This window comes from Crocodylus siamensis, chromosome 1 (assembly GCF_052110815.1).
Source record: "Crocodylus siamensis isolate JL-2025a chromosome 1, ASM5211081v1, whole genome shotgun sequence".
Taxonomy (NCBI): Eukaryota; Metazoa; Chordata; order Crocodylia; family Crocodylidae; genus Crocodylus; species Crocodylus siamensis.
The window spans coordinates 320,874,743-320,895,828 of NC_143395.1; the positions used below are offsets into that span (position 1 = coordinate 320,874,743).

Consider the following 21,086-nt stretch of genomic DNA (forward strand, 5'->3'; position numbering starts at 1 on the left):
GGTCGAGCACCTGCAGCCCCCTCACCAGGTCATCACCCGTAGCCAGCACTAGTTCCAGCAAGGCGTCTCCCCTGGTGGGGCTATGCACCTCCTGGGTTAGATGAAGGTTCTGCACTCTGTCTAAGAACCGATGTGAGTGGTCAGACCTGGTTGACTGCTCTTCCCAGCAGATGTCCAGGAAGTTCAGGTCCCTCACATCCTTACCCTTCACTACCTCTGTGAGCTGACCTACGAATTCCTGGTCAGGCTCTTCCCCCTGGTTGGGAGGTCTGTAGTAGACCCCCACCATTAAGTCTCTCACCTCGACTGCCTTGTACTCTAACCCAAAGCACTTCAGAGTGCCCTCCCTCTGACTCCTTACTAATTAACGAGGAAGTGTATTCCTCCTTAATATAGAGTGCCACACTCCCACCTGTCTTTCCTATCCTGTCCCTCCTGTATAGCCTATAGTCCTCGACATTCACCACCCAGTCATGCGTTGAGTCCCATCACGTTTCAGTGATCCCCGCTATGTCCGGGCTGGCGTCAGCTAGCAGGAGGGTGAGTTCCTCCTGCTTGTTTCCCATGCTACTAGCGTTTGTGTAGAGGCATTTGAGGCCTCCTGTGGATGTGTGTACTGACCACCTCGTCCCAGCATTACCGCGGCCCCTGTCGGTTACCTGTTTATTTGTTTCGCTCGTTGGTCTAGGCTGGGCTGTAGTTGTGGGTGTTGCTTGGTCAGGCAGTCCGATGTTTCCTCCACCCTCAACTTCTCCTTCCCTTGATGAGCCTAGTTTAAAGCCCGCCGGAGAAGGTCCACCAACCTAGAAGAGAACGCATGCTTACCTTTAGGGGAAAGGTGGAGCCCATCCCATCCAAGCATGTCTCTTGTCGTGATGTCCTGGTCATGGCTGAGGAAGCCAAAGCCTGCCTCGAAGCACCATTCCTATAGTTGGTCTCTGCGATGCACATTTCATGCTGTCTGCCATGTCCACTCACTGGCAGGATAGAAGAGAAAACCACCTGTGCACCCATCTCCTTCAGCACGCACCCCAGAGCATGGTAGTCCTCCATCAGGCGATCAGGGCATCTCCTGGCCGCATCATTAGTGCCCACATGGACTAGGACCATGGGGTAATAATTGGTGGGCGGGATAACGGTTTGGAGCATCCCTTTCATGAGTGCATCCAGATGAGCCTGCATATGCCTCTTGCAGCATCTCAAACTCCTTTAAGATGCTGCAAGAGGCATGTGCAGGTATGAGAAAATGTTCCTTGCGTTGCAGATTTGCAGCATGGGGGCAAAATTAGACCCCTGGATATCCAGGAGTCAAAAAAACCCATAGCGAAAAAAAGCAGGGCAGGGTACAGTTCAAAATTGTGCCCTGAGGCAACCAGAGGCTGAGTCCTCCACAAAGACACTCTGGTAGAAGCCAGAGTGTCTCCTTGGTTGGCCCTTGCCCTGGTGCTGAAGCTCACTGCCTGCCCATGCAGGACAGGCAGCGCATCAGCTGCAGGAAGCTGGACCCAGGCTCCATTCCAAGTAAGTAAGGGGTGAGGGTAAGGGGTGGATGGAAGAGGGGGAGAGGACCATGGGGGGGACCCCTGCCTGCTCCCCGAACCCCCCCATCCCTGTCCCATCCCCTGCCTGCCCCCCGATTCCCCCCATCCCTGCCCTGCCCCAGCTCAAATTTGCACCACTTCTATGCAAGTACATGTGCTTGCAACAGCTCAAATAGAAGTGGTGCAAATTTGAGCCAGGGCTTTTTGCCTCAGGGCATGTGCCTGGAAATGCACTTTTGTGTGGGGCAAATTGTGCCACTTGGGGCAAAATACCTCTGCCTGGCTCCTCCCGGATCTGCAGCCAGCCTGGGTTTATCTTCTGAATGTTTGTACACTTACCAATACTAATATTGCGTGGTACCCTGCATCACCTGTGAAAGGATCTCAAGGCACCTTAGTGTGCTATGGCACCCTGATTGAAAATCACTGTTCTAGTGCATTGTGTAAGAAGGAATTATGTTCCAGACAGGGACAGTAAGAAATGTATTCAGGTATGTGACTGGCTTAACTTTACATCGTCCTGAAAGGAGTTGCTGTCACTGTCTTAGTTCCATTGGCCACAGTCACATCCAGTGGGGTGACTGAGACTGTGCTTATGGGCTGCAGAGTTCTATGCAAGAATTCACACATTTGGGGAGAAAAATCTGTATATTAAAACTCAAGAATTGGGCTCTTGGGTAATTTCTTCCTTAACCACATGGAAGAGTGGCTCAAGTAGTTACTGAGAACATATATGAATAAGTGGAAGGAGTCACATTACTGCCAGCTGTACAAAGAGGCTGTGGCTCACTGATAGTGCTGCAGAGTACTCCAAATTTATACAATAATTTTGCACTTTGCCTAAAAAGACAATATACTGGCAAATTAGTTGATCAGAGATTTAAGCGTTCACCACAATGGGCCCTTTGACAATTGAGTAAAGAACAATATCTCCCTGGGGAGAGAACCTAAAGAGTTCTATTTATATTTAAAAACAATTAAAGAAGGCAAGGCTGGATAGTATGCAAGAATTCAGACTTCTGAATTCCTGAAGAGAGGAGGACAGGAGTCAGGATAATTTTCCAATTAGCAATGATACTAAAAGATTGCCCTGTGCAAACTACATTGGTACATCCCAAAGGTCAATGTGCAATTATCCCTAAGAACTCTGGTTACTGGTAAGTAGCCATTATTTGCATAAAAAGGTGTAGGATAGATGCAGGATGAATTGACCTAAATTAATAAATTGTACTCCATACTCCAGTTATGGCCACCTAGGAAAACATTATTTTCTCTTCTTTCCTGACAGATTTTCAGTCCTTGAAAATATTAAACCATTGACAATATTAAACCATTGGTGACAGACAGGGAGGAAAAGGCTGAACTCCTCAATGATTTATTTGCCTCAGTCTTCCTAAACGAGGGGCAAGACAAGTCTCACAATGGGATTGTAGAGAGGCAACAGCTGGGTACCAGACTACCAAGCGTTGACCCTGAGATGTTGCAGAGTCACTTGGAAGGACTGGATGTGTTTAAGTCAGCTGGCCCGGATGAGCTCCATCCAAGGATACTGAAGGCACTGGCTGATGTCATTGCACAGCCACTGGCAAGAATATTTAAGCACTTGTGGCACACAGGACAGGTCCCGGAGGACTGGAAGAGGGCCAGTGTGGTTCCTATTTTCAGGAAGTGGAGGAAGGAGGATCCAGGCAACTATAGGCCAGTCAGTCTCACCTCCATCCTTGGCAAAGTCTTTGAGAAGATTATTAAGGCTCATATATGTGAGAGGCCAACAGGAAAAGTTATGCTGAGGGAAAACCAACACGGGTTTGTAGCAAGTAAATCATGCCTGACTAATCTAGTCTCTTTTTTATGACCAGATTACAAAACATGTCAACACAGGAGTAGGGGTTGATATCGTTTACTTAAACTTCAGGAAGGCCTTTGATACAGTATCCCACCCTGTACTGGTGAACAAGTTAAGAAGCTGTGATCTGGATGATTACATGGTCTGTTGGGTGGCAAATTGACTAGAGGGTCGTACCCAGAGAGTGGTAGTGGATGGGTCGGTATCGACCTGGAAGGACGTGGGTAGTGGGGTCCTGCAGGGCTTGGTCTTTGGACCACTGCTCTTCAATGTCTTCATCAGTGACTTGGATGAGGGAGTGAAGTGTACTCTGTCCAAGTTTGCGGATGATACAAAACTGTGGGGAGAAGTGGACACACTGGAGGGCAGGGAACAACTACAGGCAGACCTGGACAGGCTGGACAAATGGGCAGAAAACAATGGAATGCAATTTAACAAGGAGAAATGCAAAGTACTGCACCTAGGGAGGAAAAATGTCCAGCACATCTACTGCCTAGGAAATGACCTGCTTGGTAGTATGAAAGTGGAAAGGGATCTTGGAGTCCTAGTGGACTCCAACATGAATATGAGTCATCAGTGTGACGAAGTCATCAGAAAAGCTAACTGCACTTTATCGTGCATTAGCAGATGCATGGCAAACAGAACCAAGGAGGTGATACTTCCCCTCTATCGGGTGCTGGTCAGACCGTAGTTGGAATACTGCATCCAGTTCTGGGCGACACACTTCAAGAGGGTTGTGGATAACCTGGAGAGGGTCCAGAGAAGGGCCACTCGTATGGTTAAGGGCTTGCAGGCCAAGCCCTATGAGGAGAGACTAGGGCACCTGGACCTCTTCAGCCTCCACAAGAGAAGGTTGAGAGGCGACTTTGTGGCTGCCTATAAATTCATCATGGGGGTGCAGAAGGGAATTGGTGAGGCTCTACTCACCAATGTGCCCCTGGGGGTCACAAGAAATAATGGCCATAAGCTAGCAGAGAGCAGATTTAGACTGGACATTAGGAGGAACTTCTTCACAGAGTGGCCAGGGTCTGGAATGGGCTCCCAAGGGAGGTGATGCTCTCCCCTACCCTGGGGGTCTTCAAGAGGAGGTTGGATGGGCATCTGGCTGGGGTCATCTGAACCCTGCACTCTTTCCTGTCTATGCAGGGGGTCGGACTCGATGATCCATTGAGGTCCCTTCTGACCCAAACATCTATGAATCTATGATCTTATTTTTGGCATTTTTGTCCCCTTGATGTTGATCTCTTAGATTTGCTGAATATAGGAAGCCACTAGTAGAGAATATTATAATTATTTTTGTTGTTCAGTTGACTGTCACTATAGATAATACTTACATATTGCTTAATGCCAGAAGAGATGCCATGTAACTTAATGACTACATGCTAAAATCTCACTTTTTTTTTTGTAACAGACTCAGACCATTCGTATTACAACTTAATCTTGAAGAAAGCAGGACAATTTTTATCAAACTTGCAGATCAATCTATTGAAGTTTGCCCTTTCTATAAGGGCATACTCTCCAACTGTTCATATGTTTCAACAGGTTTGTAAAATTATCTGATATATTTGACATTTATGTGTTTGTGAAATCTGTTCTATGGTGTAAATCATGTTAATTATTATTTTTTCCATACATAACACAAATACTGCTTAGAATCAAATATGAGATATGTTATGATCAGGGATCCTGGTTTTCTCTCATTTAAAAAAAATCCATGATTTTTGGTTAGAAAAAGTAACCCCAAATCCACATTTTCCCATGATTTAAAATGAAACGCCACTAATATATAGACATATATATAGCAGTGTTTCATTTTAATCATGGGAAAACGTGGATCTGGGTTCACTTTTTTAAATCAAAAATGTTTTGTTTTGTTTTTAAATCAGGGAAAATTGGAATCCCTGATTATGAAATATATAACGTGGTATCTTATAGAGAAGAGTTGTATTAAACCTGAGGAACAAATAGTCATGTTTAATCTTAAGAAAAGTTTCATTACAACTGCAGTTACGTAAGAGCTGAGTCTTATTTTCTGTGCTGCTGGGAATTGCATATCGTACTACTCTTCCCCCCTCAAAATTTGAGCATTTCTTAATTAGGGAATTCTTTCCATACAGTTGACTTGCTATACTCATGACTGTAGTGGAGCTCTTGTCACTTACACTGCTCAATATTACTCCCTGTTTCCTTCCACTGCTGAAAGGAGAAAGTTATAAATTACCTTAATGTATATGTGATTTCCTACCTAGACTGAGACAGTACTTCTTCCTGTTGTCCCATAGCAATGCAGCCTTAAGGGGAAGGAAAATAGTTCAGATTCCTGTGTTTGTCAGTTGTGGTTCAGTTGAGCTGGAAACAAACTCATTCTGTGCTGGGGAGAGTCAGTTCAGGAATCAGTTTTTTCATATATATTTTTGAGTAGAGAGAGGCAGTTAGCCATGTCAGTTTGAAGTCAAACGGAAAATAGGGCAGGGTGGCACCTTAGAGACTTATTGGTTCAGAAAGGTGTAAGCTTTCATATGTGACAGTCCTACAGGTATCAGTGGCATACTTTGTCAACTATGAATGGATATAACTTTCTGAAACAGTTAGTTTCTGAGGTGCCACCGTACCCTACCTTCTGACTTTATCTTGTACCTCTTTGTGAAAGCAAAGTAACTGATTTATATGAGAGAATGTAAGATGTGACACATGTCAGAAGGTAGTTTTAAAAATGTAAAAATCTTGGGATTTGGAGAACAAAGCTCCAAAAAACTTCTAATATGGGGGAAGAGAAAGAAAGAAAAAAGAAAAATATATGGAAAATGCTTTATTTTCTGGGGGTTATTGTATTTATTGTTTTGCATTTTTTTGGCTTCCTGTCTTACTACTCCTGCTCATAATATAGCAGACAACACTGACTTAAAGATAAATCCCCTATTCAAAATATACTCCATGATTTCAAATCATGTGCAGAAGACCTGCCAGCCAGTGTTTTCAAAAATATTAAAAAAACTAAATTAAGCATGTATGTTCTCAGGATATAACTAAATACGATGAACTATGGAGACAATATAATGCACTTATATCATTTTAAACTTTTTCATTACTTTCTTCACATGTCCCCTATTTTGAATGTGCTTAATTAGAAACACAACTTAATAGTAGTTGATGAGATATTTTAATCAAAAGGGTGTGTTTAATTTTAAGTTGAAGTGCAATTAAAACAGCCTGGTTGAATGTAATTGTTGAAATATTAGATTGCAGTTGATGAACCTCCACCAGAAGGTTGCAGTGCATTTGTGGTTATCCATGAGAAGCACACCTGTAAGACTAATGAAATTAAAAAACTTCTGAAGAAAGCTGCTAAGAGGTAAATGTAATGAACTGTCTTTAAAAAGACATTATTAAAGAGCAAACTGTAATATTGTAGTATAAATACTTCAAGTGCACATTTACCTGATAGTTCTTATAAGTATGTAATTTTTTCTATCATATTGAAGACATTATATGTTGAACATTTCATTATGCTGTTTTGAAAAGTGCATTATTTCTTGTTTTGAATACTGTAAATGCTTAAGTTTATGAGAATTCACTAACTAGGAATGAAAATTACCATCTTAAAATCATAGCACTTGTATCATCTAACCAGGTGCAAAAAGGCATAGTTTGCATTTTCCTGAGTTTCTGAGGGTATATAAACAGATATTCTTTTGAAGTGCTTCAAATCCCTCTGCAATATGAAGCACTTCAAATTTGGAGTGCTTCAGCATTGCATAGACATTCAGGCCTGTCCCTTCTGAAGTGCTTTAAAATAGCTCTGGGTCCATACTTCTTCAACTAAAGGGCTGGAGGGTGGAGACCCTAGCATGCATTTTAGATCCAAGTCTCTAGGGGCTCTCAAAAACTGCTGAGTGCAGAGTAGAGAGTCCATTGATGTCTGCGGCCTCCTCCAGCTTGTGCTGGTTGCTTACCAAAGTTCTTTATTCTAGTTTTCCATAGTTAAAGAGATACAAAAAACTATTGTAACATCACTAGTCTGATTTAGCTAAAATAAACATACCACTTTTGGTAAGTGGTTGTAATAAGGGCACAAAATAAATGGTTGAAATAAGGGCACTGCAGGCCAGATTGCTTTCACTTTAGAAGGGTTTGTCATTTACAGGAGTCTTTTACTTTGGAATATTAGGAATTGATGTCTACTATTGCCCTGCCCTGTGTCCCCTGGCCATGCAGTGCCAGAAGATGTTTCCTTTTTGTTCTGCTTAGGGCAAGGAGTCAGGGACTAGCTGGACACGTTTTGTGTCCTCTTCTGTCATTTTTCTCAGCTGGCATTCAACAACATGGCAGCTCAGGGTACCATGACCGAGGTCCTGGAAATCACCTCCTTGAAATATATTACAGGCTCTTTACCACCAACACTAACATGCCTGAGGATGACACTGTGTAGGACACCATTCAGATCAGCCTTCTCTGGGACCACCTGGAAACTATGACCCAGCACTACTGGGCAAGGGATGGTCTGGTCAGACCGCATAGTTCAGGGACACTGGGTGACAAGCAGTGGAGACGGAAATATAAAATGACCTGTGCTCTGTTCATGAAGACCAATATTAACCCTGACCCCATTGTTTGAGCAGCAAGCCACCAGCAGGAGGGTGCTTTTCACCATGGAAAAGTGCATGGCCATTGCCATCAAAGTTGGCAGTGCCTGACATTCTCCAGTCTGTGGCCAGCAACTTCAACAGAGTTAGCTGCACTATTCAGAGAGTTCTGGCACCATGATTCCTCCAACCAACACAAGGTTGTTGTCAGATTTGAAGTCTAGCCTTTCGACTGTGAGTTCCCTGGGGAAAATTGCTAATAATCCTATTCTGAAGTGGAGGGGGTTGGGCTTGATGGAAGCTGCTGCTGATAAAACTGGCCTGGAGACTGTGCTGTCAAGAGACAGAGTGGATAGCTTTCCCCAAAGTATAACATGGAGTAGGGCTGAGCAAGATAAGCCTGACACTGCTGAGGTCCTGTTGCAGGCTGAGGCTTACCCCCGGCCATGGTGTCTGTTAGACCCCCGACTTCATGCGGTGCCCAGCGACTAGGTAGACAACGGTCCAATTGTTCATGGATCCTGGTACTCATTAGCCAGAGCAAGCAGGGAGCAGATGCCAGCACACATAGCTTGCAACTGCTTTATTCAGAATGGAGACAGCTTCGGACAAGGGTCCCTCACAGACACACAGCCCATGAACCAGGGGGCCTGCACTGAACAATAGTTCTTTTCACATTTTATACACCTTGGTTCATACATATTAACATTTTTCTGCCTTCATCCTGTGAAAGAGCCTCACCCCCGAGCAGCCTCGGGAGAAGCGAGGCGGGTCCCGCCGCTCCAGTAAATTGTCAGCGGCTGCGGGGCGCGGGGAGCGATGTAGGCGGTGCAGCTGTGGTGGGGGCGAGATCGCTCGCAGGCCACCGAGCGGGCCTGACTCTGGAGGCGAGCTTTCCATGGGGCCCCAAGGCACGAGGCTTAATTACCTCCCCCAGGTGTGCGGCGGTGCCAGCAGGCACAAATGCAGCACCGGCGCGGAGAAGTGGCGGACCGGAAGGGCCGGGAGAGGAGCGGATCCCTGGCGGAAGCCCGGAGCGGCGGAGGCGTGCTGACCTGCGCCCAGCACGCGTGTTTTGGGGAAAGGGTAAGGCCCCACAGGGGCAAGGCACTAGGGTTGACAAGCCCCGAAGTCAGTGGTGACAGTTGTGAAGGCTGGGGGGGGGGCACCCCACCCCAGCTGAGGGCTGTTTGGCTGGTAGCCAGAAGAAGCAGGCTACGGGCCTCGGCCACAGTGCACTGGGGCCAGAGACAGAGCCGCCCAGGCGGGGCAGGGATGCTCCGGTGACAGATGGCAGACCCCAATAGAGAAATTAAAGCCTGCCGAGAGAGGCGAGCGGGACTTGCAGGGACCCGGAGGCAGACACCCATACGGGAACTGACTGTTCGGCTTACGGGTTACGCACTTGGCGTTGGACATTTTGAGGTGTTGTCCCAACCCCCCCCACCAGATGGGAGGCTAGGTGGGCAGCCCGGACTTGGTCACGGAGGCCTGGGCAAGGGTGTAGGGGAGGAAGGAGCCCTCAAGGATCTTGGACCTGGATCAACGGGAGGTCCCACTTCCGGACGTGCACACGCCATCATAAACACACTGAACCAAGGAAACATCGAAGTCGTGGCAGGCGGACCTGGCGTGAGCATCCCCGGAGCAGGGGCCACAACCGGGGATTGGTGGACAATCATCCGTAGGCGCCCTAGCGAGCGTGCTCGCCAACGGACGCATGGACACATCCCTCCTCCTGTTTCACCTATTTCTCCTCCCATCACAAGCTCTGCCTCGGTTTACTGTTTACTTCATTAAGAAAGACTTGCTTATGCATTTCCTCCATTTGCATGTCTCTCTGCTAAGAGTGCACGCATAAGGCCATGAATCTGGGTACTCTCCGTCAATCACTGATTCGTTCTGGTTCTTTGCTGACTTCAGGACCATCTCCAAGGCTTTGCTTCTGCTTTATCTGCTGACGATAGTTAGTGAGCTGCATCTTGTTCTTCTTACACAAGGAATCATGTATCCTACACACTATTCCATTGTTAAAGAAACTACTTGCCTAAGCATTTGCAAGGTTGTTTTAATACATCATTTTGTGTTGTGGTCAGCAGGTTTTTGCTGAGACAGATTGAAGTCTGACAATACACCACAATACCCGTCATCCCTCATAACAGGGAATGCCAGGAGATAGTATCTGGCATTTAGGACTTGAGCCTGGGTTTTTCTCCAGTATAGGGATGCCACTGCAGGCATTTGGGGCACGTCAGAATATTTGAGTCTGTCCATACCCAGTCAATAAAGGACGGGTTTAATTGGCTATACTTTCTGTAGGAGCTCATTAACCAATACACTTGAGACAGTATTTGCCCTGTTTGTACCTTGTTCCAGTTCAGTCTGCCTAGACCCTTATAGCCCCACAAAAGTGTGGGAGTTACAGCTGCTTTCCACTGCCATAACCGTGCCCCCCCCTCCAACTATGCTTACCATTCTGTTTTTATTTCTGCAGTGGTTAATATTGTCTTAACTTCATGAAGCAAATGTAGATACCCTTAACTTCTTTGTGAAGGTAAATGGAGCTAAAAGATTCTCTTTTAAATACATATACCCTGCATTTTTTAGGAATAGGATTCAAACCAGAAGAAATCAATCGTTCCTCTTTACATTTGCCTTTTTTGATTCTTTTGTCTACAAAAATTTGCTCCATTTTGTTCACAAAGTTATTGATACTGCTATAATCTCGTTAGAATGATAACCCAGTAAATATTTCAGGATTTTTGTTTGTTTGGTATCCATTCTTTCCTACACATTTTTCACACTGGAGGCTACATCTAGCATTTTGATAATTACCATGTATTTTCTGCCTAGAAAACTTCCTTTTAATTTTTTTTTCTATTAAAAGCTTATGCCAGAATATTAAAGTAATAGTAGCACAGGGTAAAAAACCAGACTGATGTCTTTTAAGGTAATCAGAGAACTCGTCCTGATGGGAATCTTTACCTTGGTGCTGACAGATTTAATTAAAGCTTCTTGTGAATCTTTGGTAGAGTGCTTTTTTTACTGTCTTTCACTAAAATCAGCAATTTAAACTCAGAGAGAGCTGAATGAGTTTTGGCTTTTACAATGGATCTTTTTTTCACTAGATTATGGAAGGAAAAGTTATTTTGTGCCCTTATTTCAACCATTTACCGAAAGTGGCATGCTTGTTTTAGCTAAATCAGACTAGTGAAGTTACAATATTTTTTGTATCTCTTTAACTAGAATTAAGAACTTTGGTGTAAAAGGAGATTTAAGTCAGTATTTGCCTAGGAGAAAGGTATTTCTAGGAAGTTGTTGCGTGTTCTGTGACTTTTGGGTATTTGAGTAAAGGGACTGCCTATTTTCATGTATCATTCTAACAGAGTATGTGAGATGCTTTGTGTTATGTGTATTGATGAAGACGACAATGCCAGGCCCCTAAGTAGTGTCATAGTGAAGACATTTCTGATGTTCATATAGAAATCTGTTTGGATTTCTTCATCTCTCCGGACCAGCATTTAGCTATGTTGTTTGCTTTGGAAATACCCATATTGGATGAAGTTACTGCTTATTGTTAGGCACTCTCAAGAGAAAACATGCTAAAGTCCACTTTAAAGAAGAAATTACTCATTAATAACCAGGGATCCTGGTTTTCTCTGATTTAAAAAAAAAACACTCCAATTTTCAGATTAAAAAAAGTAACCCCAAATCCAGATTTTTTGGTGATTAAAACAAAACACCACATATATATAAGTGGTGTTTCATTTTATGGAAAAATGTGGATTTGGTGTTAATGTTTTAAACTGAAAATGGGGACGTTTTTTAAATCAGAGAAAACCAGGATCCCTGTTAATAATTAGCTTTTTGAGAGTGTTGCCTATGCCCACTCTACCTGCACATCTTTCTCAGAGTTTTGTTTTCATAAGATGTTGACTTTTATCTACAAGAACTGAGGTAGAGTGGTAATGCATATCTTTTGATGGTGTTGGGTTCAAGTGTTAGATGATGCATGTGCAATAGAAGCAGGGCTGCTTTAATATAAATAAAGCCCTGTGCTGTTACAGAGACATAACCCCCCAAACCATGAATATATACAGGTAACCTTTCCAGGCTTCAGTTACTAGAGGGTAACCGTTCCATTTATCTGTTGTTTAGTGGTTAGTACATGTTCTGTCCAGTGGCTGTAAGGCTCATTATTGAATGAAAAGGCTGCTTCTTGCACACTAATTAAACAAATGAAACTTCAGAGCTTTTTAATCTTTAGTTTAGCTGCCACTTAATCTAATGTTATAAAATTATCCCCTAATTGATGCTGATTTTCATCATTATTAAGCTTTCATTTGAAAACTGGTTTTGAATCCTTCTTTATGTAGCCATTTTTTTTATGTTTCTAACATACCTTGTATATTTTACATCTAATTTTATAAAGGTTTGATAACCAGAAAGTAAACAAAACTCTTTGTTTTTATTTATGTATTCTGTATCATTTGAACTATGAATATATACTATAAGAAATATTTGTTTTTAATCATAGACCAAGGCCATATCTGTTTAAAGGAGATCATAAATTCCCTACACTCAAGGAGAATGTTCCTGTGGTTATTCTTTATGCCGAAATGGGTACAAAAGATTTTGTTAAATTTCACAAGGTTTTGTCTGAAAAGGCCCAGAAGGAGGAAATTACTTATGTTCTCCGACATTATGTTCAGGTACGCAGCTCAGCTTGCCACCAATTCAATATACAGTTTCCATTTTACATTTATTTGTCTTTCTTGTTTCTAGTGTACCTTTTCTCCTTTAAGTTTTCAGTGTGCTTAAATCACATAAGTCATATTCTAATTGTGAAACTTTATATTGGTTACCTAACATAGACTTTGAAACTGAAAAAGAGATAGCAACACTCTAGATACTGACCTCATCACTAATTTTCTAATTTTCTGCTCCTGCAATCTACTCTTCCCCTTTTGCTCTTGCACAAACCCCATTCCTCCCCCCTTTTGCATTTCAGCATGATTCTTCCTCTTATTTTAAGAGCTCCTACAATCTACAGTGTGCCAGACAAATTTTGTTAACTGTTGCCAGGTGAACCTTCAGCCATAAAAATGTTACTAGACAATGTACCAAGTATTTCATATGGTAAACTGATACAGGATCCTTAATATAAATATGTTTGCCATTTCGTCAAACTTTTGTTGCTTAGGAACCTCTAAAAGTTGCTGGATCTAGTGACAAAATCGCAAAGTTGCCAACACTGCTTCTCCTCCTCTTCCTTGCTTTCTGAGTGCTAGTAAGAGGAATATTGATGAAAAACAGTTTCCATTATCTCATCCTGTGTGCCTGACACTACAATTGTCTCTGGCTGCCAGGAGGAACAATTACAGAAAAAAACAGGTTCATCTCCTGCATCTGTGGACTGGACCATGCTCAGTGCAGACAGGAAATTCTTTGGAAAATGTATCTGTTAAACTCTAGTAAGTCTCTAACATGTTAAAGCTGAACGCTTTCTGGAGTCTCATGACTTGGTCAAATTTGAGCAAAATTTCACAGGTACTTACAAACACATACACTTAACACCAAATTACAAGTTCTTGCTCCAAAATATGAAGACACCAGAACTTCTAAGCAGAACACTTGCAGCATTGGCATGGAGAAACACAATTATCAGATGAAAACAAGGTTTGCCATAGGAAGTGTTAGGGCAGCTTTAACCTTATGTAGCTCTATCAACTATGCCAGTAATGAGGTCTCTGATATATTTAGTGCAGAGACTACAAACTTTGTCCAACCTATAATGAGAGCAGCAGGAAAAAGGGGAGACTGTTTTCCTCAATCCAGTGGAAGGAACTACCATAATTTTGTCAAAATGTTTTGCCTGAATCTATGCTTTCATTTTTTTTTTTATTTAAAAATAAACTATTGTGAGTATTGAAAATACAAACTTCAAATTAAGTATTTTGTTAAATGTTTAAAAGTTAAAATGTTTCATAACATGTAACCTGATTGATTAGATAATGTAATCTTCTTAAAGCATGCTGTTTTAAAGGTGTGTCTTTTCACTTGTCAAAATAATATCTTCAAGCAGAAATCAGGCTCCAGGAAAACATATTTGTCTGGATATGGTGTGGAACTTGCAATAAAGAGTACAGAATACAAAGCAGTGGATGACACTCAGGTTAAAGGTATATATATATATTATTTTTATGATTTGTTGCTTGTTAACCATTAACACAAAATATTTGGCATCTTCAATTCTGAGGGTTGTAATGTTTTCAATGGTATATTTAATTGATTTTTACAGGATACGTTAAAAGTAGTTCAGATACAGGCCTAATCTTTTGTACATATGGAAGTCATTTCACCTTCTGTCTTAGGAAAGAATTATTGAAGAACAGAAAAAGGGTACCTACATTAATTTTCTCAGATTGAAGTATGACACATTACCAAAATTAGTAGCACTTGCTCTCTTAAGGAAATTTTCCTTAAGTGCTGCACATAAGCCCAGATCCATGATTGGGAATTTATGATGTATGTCTTTAGAAAACAACAATTACAGGTCAGTTATTTGAAGAGAGATCACTACAGCCAAATACTGTTCTGTCACCATTGTTTCTCTACAGAGGCTTTGAAATTTTTAGTATTAATATTAAGATTATTTTCTGTTCAGGGTTGCAGTAAATTTTTCCTAGTAAATTAGTATTGCAGCAAATTCTCCCTTGTTTGGCTCTTTTTAATGACAGGTAAGTAGAATGCATCAAATTGGTTGTGAAAAGGGGTTCATAGAATCATAGTGTCCTAGCTGCCTGTGGAGGGTTTGGGATTGAGAGTATGGTCGAGGGTAGAAGGGTAAGAAAGGTTTATTGACTTCACAAAAACACAACTACACATAGTATACTAAGACAGATAAAGACAGACAATAATAATTCGTGTCGGCAACTTACCGTCAGTCCCCTCTGATGCCTGATGTATGACAAGTTTGTCTTCTGCAAAGCTCAGCGAAGTCAGGCATCCCCAATCAGTGCTGTCTGAGAGGTACCAGGAAGGACCCTGGTGTTCAGTCCTTGGGCTCCTTGAGATCCATGGGCCCACTGATCCAGGTCAACAGCTAATTAGAGATATATCTTCCTTATGAATGATTTCCAGATGTGCCTGCCAATTTATAACTTCTGGCTATGCTGATAATTTACAGCCATTCATACTTTTTTATTTCAACTGTCCTTAGACTGACCAATAGCAGTACAAGCCTTGCATTCTTTTGATAAGGTTAATTTTAACTACGCCACAGGGCCTTACTACTTCAAGGCTTAGCTGAATTTACTAGGCCTACTTCATACAAGGCCTTCCTACATCTTAAACTTTAATTAAGCTCTTAGCAAAAATATATAGTTTAATATCTAAACAAATGACAGAAAAACACTTGGTCTAATCTTCATAGAGCCTTCAGCAAGCACCTTTATCACACAGACATAATTTTCAGCTGTCACACATAGAAAGAAGGACCGGAAGGGACCTGTAAGGTCATCAAGTCCAGTCCCCTGCCATGGACAAGAGGTAATGGGGTCAAACGAGCTCAACCAGGTGCTTGTCCAGCCTCCTCTTGAGCACCACCGGGGATGGCAACTGCACCACCTCTGTTGAAAGTGTGTTCCAGATTTTGGTTACCTGTATGGAAAATAAGTTTTTCTGTTGTCTAGCCTAAACTTTTCCCTGACTAACTTGTGCTCATTGGTCCTTGTTCTCCCAGGGAATGATTTTCTGAAAAGTTGCACTTCCAGATCCTGCTGTTCTCCCTTGATATATTTGTAGGGAGGTATCAAGTTACCCCTCAGCCTTCTTTTACTCATACTAAACAAACCCATATCCTTAAGTCGATCTTCATAAGGCCTATCCCCCAGGCCATTGATCATTTATGTTCATACAGAATACATTAAACCTATAGCTGCTGGCCACCAATTGCTTGTTTGCAGGGAAAGTTGAAGGTATGTTTATCTTGATCTCTAAACTGTTTGGATTTTGACTGTTGGAGAGATTTGCTTTTTATCAGAACATCTGAGATCATTTGAAGTACTCAGACTGTCAGAACCCTTCCATTTGTGAACAGCAGAGGTAATAGAGTTCATTCCTGCTAGAAGGAGCCATTGTTGCTGAATTCTCTTCCTTTCTTTGTTTGTTAGAGCCCAGATTTGATGACACTTAAGACATATTGAAAAAAAACCCTTTATTTAGTCTTTTCTAGAGGAAGAGGTGCTTGCCCGAGGCTTGGTATTGAGATCTTATTCTTTAGAGTAGCAAAATTTAAGAAAGACCCTTCTAAAATGTTATCTTGGCTTGCTTGTGGTACGTGTTTTGCAATGTTATTGAGGAAAAGTTTAAATGAAAATAAACTTTCTTTTAGGGTTGAGAAAACATGTGACATGGGTAATTAACCCTGTGTTGACTATTGACAATACTGGGTTATTAGCAGTCCTGAATGGGATGCATTTTGTCAGTTTGCAAGCTGCTGTGAGAGAGAAGGTGTTCTTGGTATGAATGTAATGAGCCTTAATGAGGTGCAAACAGCAGAGCAAAGGCTGAGAGCATGCTCATAATGTAATGAGCCTTAATGCAATGCAAAAAACTGAAATTAGGTTGTTCCTGCTTAAATTAGTTGGCATGCTTAAATTTACTTAAATAGGCTTTAATATTAATATTGGTGAGGTCTGGCAAATGACTTCAGTACATCCTTGCTTACAAAACCTTTATTATCTAAATGGCAACTTTGTTTTCCTAACTTGTAACTGTTGATAAAGTATAATACACTGTTCTCCTTTTAAGCTTTATTTAATACAGTACTGAAATTGATAAGTTGTTCTCAACTTTTATTTTTAATATATACACTATTAAGCATTGGTATGATTTTACATTATATATTATGGTAGCATGTATGATTCTTAAAAAGAAGCTATGGCTTTACTTATCCAAGCAATTTTAGTGAGAATGAAATGCAAGAGGCAAGGATTTTTGTGGGTGATGTCTTCTAATAGACCAACTGTATAGTTAAGAGGAACATAGACAAGTTTTTAGGTAATGCCATACCCGAGGAGACCTGAGAAAGGGTAGAGTGATACCTGAAAACTTGTTTATGTCCCTCCCAACTATACAGTTGGTCCAACAGAAGATATCACAATCAAAAGTCCTTGCTGCTTGCATTTTCCCTGGACCCTCATGGTTACAAAATAACTCCAGGGCTACCAGTTTTTTTAATGTATTTTTGGCAGGTGCTAATGAAATTAGGACAGTGGTTCTCAACCTTTTCAGACTCATAGCACTCCTTGTTAGACTCACACCCCCTACCTCTCCTCCTCCCCCTCCCCATTAAGATCATGGTTTAATGAAATGCCTTGGAAAATGCTAGCTTTTAGTTTTAACTCATTTATTGACTACAGAAAATAATAGATCAATTTTGTTGCAGAAAATTCAGAAAAACCACAACAGGTCAGAATTATTTTGATACCATGGATTCCTATTTGAATCTCTGGGTTTATCTTGTGAATCATGTGTAAATGTTTATACACCTAATGGTGCTATTGTTTCCCAGGCACCTAGCACCACTCTTAAAAAGATGTTTTGTGGCACCCCAGGTTGCCATGACACCCTGGTTCAGGATCTCTGGTTTTGGATAATCAAGGAGTTACTGCATTACTATTTGTTCTGTTTAAATGACTGATTGCCTTACCCACAGGTGTGTTAAGTGTCTTTAGCAGGGGTGGGCAAAATATAGCCTGTGGACTGGATCTGATCCACCAACAGATTTGATTTGGCCTGCAGGTAGACAACTGCCCAGTTATTGGATCTGGCCCATGGGTGGCTGGTGGCTGCAGCCACTGTGTGGTGCTGGGGAGGTGGAACTGGTTCCACCCAACAGGATCAAACATCAGCTGTTGACCCAGGCGTGGCCTCCTCCCCAGCAGGCGGGCAGCAGCATCAGCTGTGGATGCTGTGAGCAGGTTCAGGAGCCTTGATGCAGAACCTGCTAGTTGCATCCACAGCTGACCTGCTGCCCTGCTCCTGTGGTGGAATACCCCTTCCGAAGCCCCGACCCGGAACCTGCTAGCAGTATTAGCCATGGACCAGGGCAGGAGCTTTTGCCACACCACGCAGACAGTGGTGTCTCTGTTTCTGTCTCCCCACCCGGCGAGAGCTGTAGTTCTCCAAGAGCTCCAATGCTCAGCTGTTGACCCAGGCAGGAGCTTCTGCCACACACATTAGCTGTGACACTGCCAGCAAGTTCTGACACTGTCACCTGCCTGGTGCAGCAGAAGCTCCTTCCTGGGTCCACAGCTGAGCTTTGAGGCTCCTGGCAAACTACAGCTTCAGCCAGGCTCTGGACAGAAGGGGAGGGAGAGAAAGAGGGGGAGAGAGACACTGAGAAGAGAGAAAGAAGGAACAGAGAAAAGAGAGAGAAAGAGAACAGAGGAGAGGAGAGAAAAGACAGAAAAGGGAGAGAGCAGAGAAGAGAAAAGAGAAGTGAGACAGAGAAGAAGAGTGAAAAGAGAGAGACAGAGAAGAGAAAATTGAGATGACAGAGACAGAAAGAGAAAAAAGAGGAGAGAGAAACAGAGGAGTGAAGTGAGAGTGAGAAGGATGTGGGCCTCGACAGGTCCCCAAAACTTATTAAGTGGCCCTTCAGCCAAGACAATCACCTTGTTAGCTTGTTAGAGGTAATGGCTGAAAATCCTAGAATCATAAAAGCTCTTACATAGACTTCTGCTAGAAGTATGACTATAAGAGGCCTAGAAAAATTATTACTCATTATATATATAATCAAAATCAGAGGTGCATATTATGAGGGATGAATCCTGCATCTGAATCCTGGTCTTGTGATCTCAGAAGAAGATGACTAGAATCTGCAAGGAGGAACTATTTTCTTCTGTCCTCAGCAAAAATGGCGCAAATGTCTTCTAATACATGGAAGCATTTCTGCATTGCAAGTCAATATGACAAAAAGAACTGTTTTTGGTAAACACTACCTGTGAGAGAGAGAAGGAGCCAGCAGGCTCCAAGGCTCCTGGGCGAAGGAGGGGGATCAGCAGCCCCAGGCCTGTAGCCTCAAGGAGCCTGGCAGAAATTCCCGTTACCCAGGTGTGTTGGGAAGGGAGGGGCCGATATCTCCCCTGCCGGTATAAAGAAGAGGCCGGAAAGCGGCAGCAACACAGAACCGGAAAGAGGAGGAGGAGGAGTTGGAGCAGGCCGGCGCACACTGAAGGGAACGCTGAATGCGATATTGAACGCTGGTAGGAGCCTCTGGCAGAGAGCAAAACCCCAGCAGGGTTTTGGAACACAGTTTACTGGCTCCTGTGGGGAGTAGAACTGTTTATTTACTGGCTGGGAGCTGACTGAGCCCAGCGGGAGAAGGGTACCATAATAACCCTAATAGAAGGGCACGATTGACTTTGGGTACCGTAGTCCCTGTAATAGGGGCACCGTTCAGGAGTGAACTTAAGTTGTTAAAAAGGAATCGAGTCAAGCCCCTCGAAGGTCAAGCTTGAGTTGGAAGGCTGCAGACAGACACAGCAGCTACACAGATTAAGGGAACCTTCTTGGTTGTCGTGTTTGTTTTGATTGACCTTTCTTTTGTGGACTGTCTGGTAGGAGCTGAGGATAGGTGCCCAGACCAACCAGTTGGCCACCACCCGGTGGAAGGGGCAAGGGTGTAGGGGTGGTGGAGCCCTCAGAAACTCAGGACCTCGTGAGATGCCGGGGAGATTCAGAATTGGACTACACGCTGAGACATCTGAACCAACTCCATTAATATCAAGTCATGGCAGGCGAAACATGCGTGTGTGAGGCCCCAATTATAGCTGATGATACTCTAAGCAAGTGGCAGGCGGCGTCTGTTAGGTCCACTGGGGTCGGCTAACCCCGACACTACCAAATGAAATATGAATTTCCACAGGTGGCCAGGATGACTGAAACCAGGGTATATTTGCACCTTACAGACTAACAAAATCAGAGGTGCATAGTATGAGCTTTCATACTTCAGGCTTACTTCATACTACTTATGAAAGCTTATGTTATGAATATCTGATTTGGTTTGTCTATAACTGGGGTTTTCAACCTTTTTTAAGGAGTGTACGCCTTCTGAGTACACTTCTGGCAGAATGGGGAGGGAGTGGCCATGGCTGGATGTGGAGTGGGGTGGAAGGAGAGCTTGCATATGTTGGCGGCATGGGGTGGTGGATGGTGGCAGCAGCCACTGTGTGTAAGCTCCCCACCCAGCCTCCAGCCAGCCAGGCAGCACCTGTCTGGCCCACAGAGGAAGGCTGCTTCTGTTGCCCCCTCGCCCCCAACCCTGCTCCTGGGAGGTGGTGGTGTGAGATGGTGGGTGGTGGCACTCCATCCCTATCCACCCACGTGTACCCCCTAGTCCCTTTCCAAGTACCCCTGGTGGTACGCGAACCCCTAGTTTATTATTTGCAATGACTACAATCAACACATTTGGTTGTACAGATTCAGCTGCAACTATATAGAGGAAACGACCCATATACAATAGCATTGTTAAAATTGAGGCTTTTAATTAGAGTTTTCTGAAAGAGTGCTGAATATTGCTTTATCATGTTTTAACTCTTGCTATTCAACTGTGCATAGCTGAATCTATTGCTGATATGCTGTCAAGACTGGAAAGTTTATAGTGTGGAGCAGGCCTAAGAATAATGGAGATAGCATTATCAATTATTTGTGAGTAATAAAGTAAATTAGGAGAAATTCAAGATAGGAAGGAGAAGTCACATATTTTTAAAGCATAGAACCCAGCATTATTTATTACTAGCAGCAACTCAAACTAATGAAAACCCATTTTGTGAAGTGAGGCTATTAATTATATTATTTTTACCTTTTTTTTTTAAACATTGAAGATGTAAGTACTTTAAAATTAATTTTTTTTTTAAATTAAGAGTAAAACTGAAAGCTCACAAAGTTTTGTCAAGGAAGCCATTTTGCCACCAAAATAAGAAACAACAGAAATGAATCTATCAGGAATCACAGTAGGAATGTTTATACTTTACTTTTGATGCCGGGGTTTTATTTAATAGTTTTTTTAGTTATTTTTTTACTTTGTGTTGTATGTGCGCACTTTGT

General features: G+C 42.7%; 1 protein-coding gene across 2 annotated transcripts in view; it reads left to right on the forward strand.

Moving 5' to 3' along the window:
* The window catches only part of UGGT2 (UDP-glucose glycoprotein glucosyltransferase 2), a 241,848-nt gene that overhangs the window by 19,471 nt on the left and 201,291 nt on the right, over window positions 1–21,086 (forward strand). For both annotated transcript variants that reach the window (XR_016438638.1, XM_090023359.1), the window contains exons 3-6: window positions 4,799–4,929; window positions 6,627–6,739; window positions 12,508–12,682; window positions 14,056–14,152. Coding sequence is in view for 1 of the 2 variants with exons in the window: in XM_090023359.1 (XP_089879485.1) it covers window positions 4,799–4,929; window positions 6,627–6,739; window positions 12,508–12,682; window positions 14,056–14,152 (516 nt within the window). In the remaining variant the exon portion in view is untranslated. The remainder of the gene's footprint in view (window positions 1–4,798; window positions 4,930–6,626; window positions 6,740–12,507; window positions 12,683–14,055; window positions 14,153–21,086) is intronic.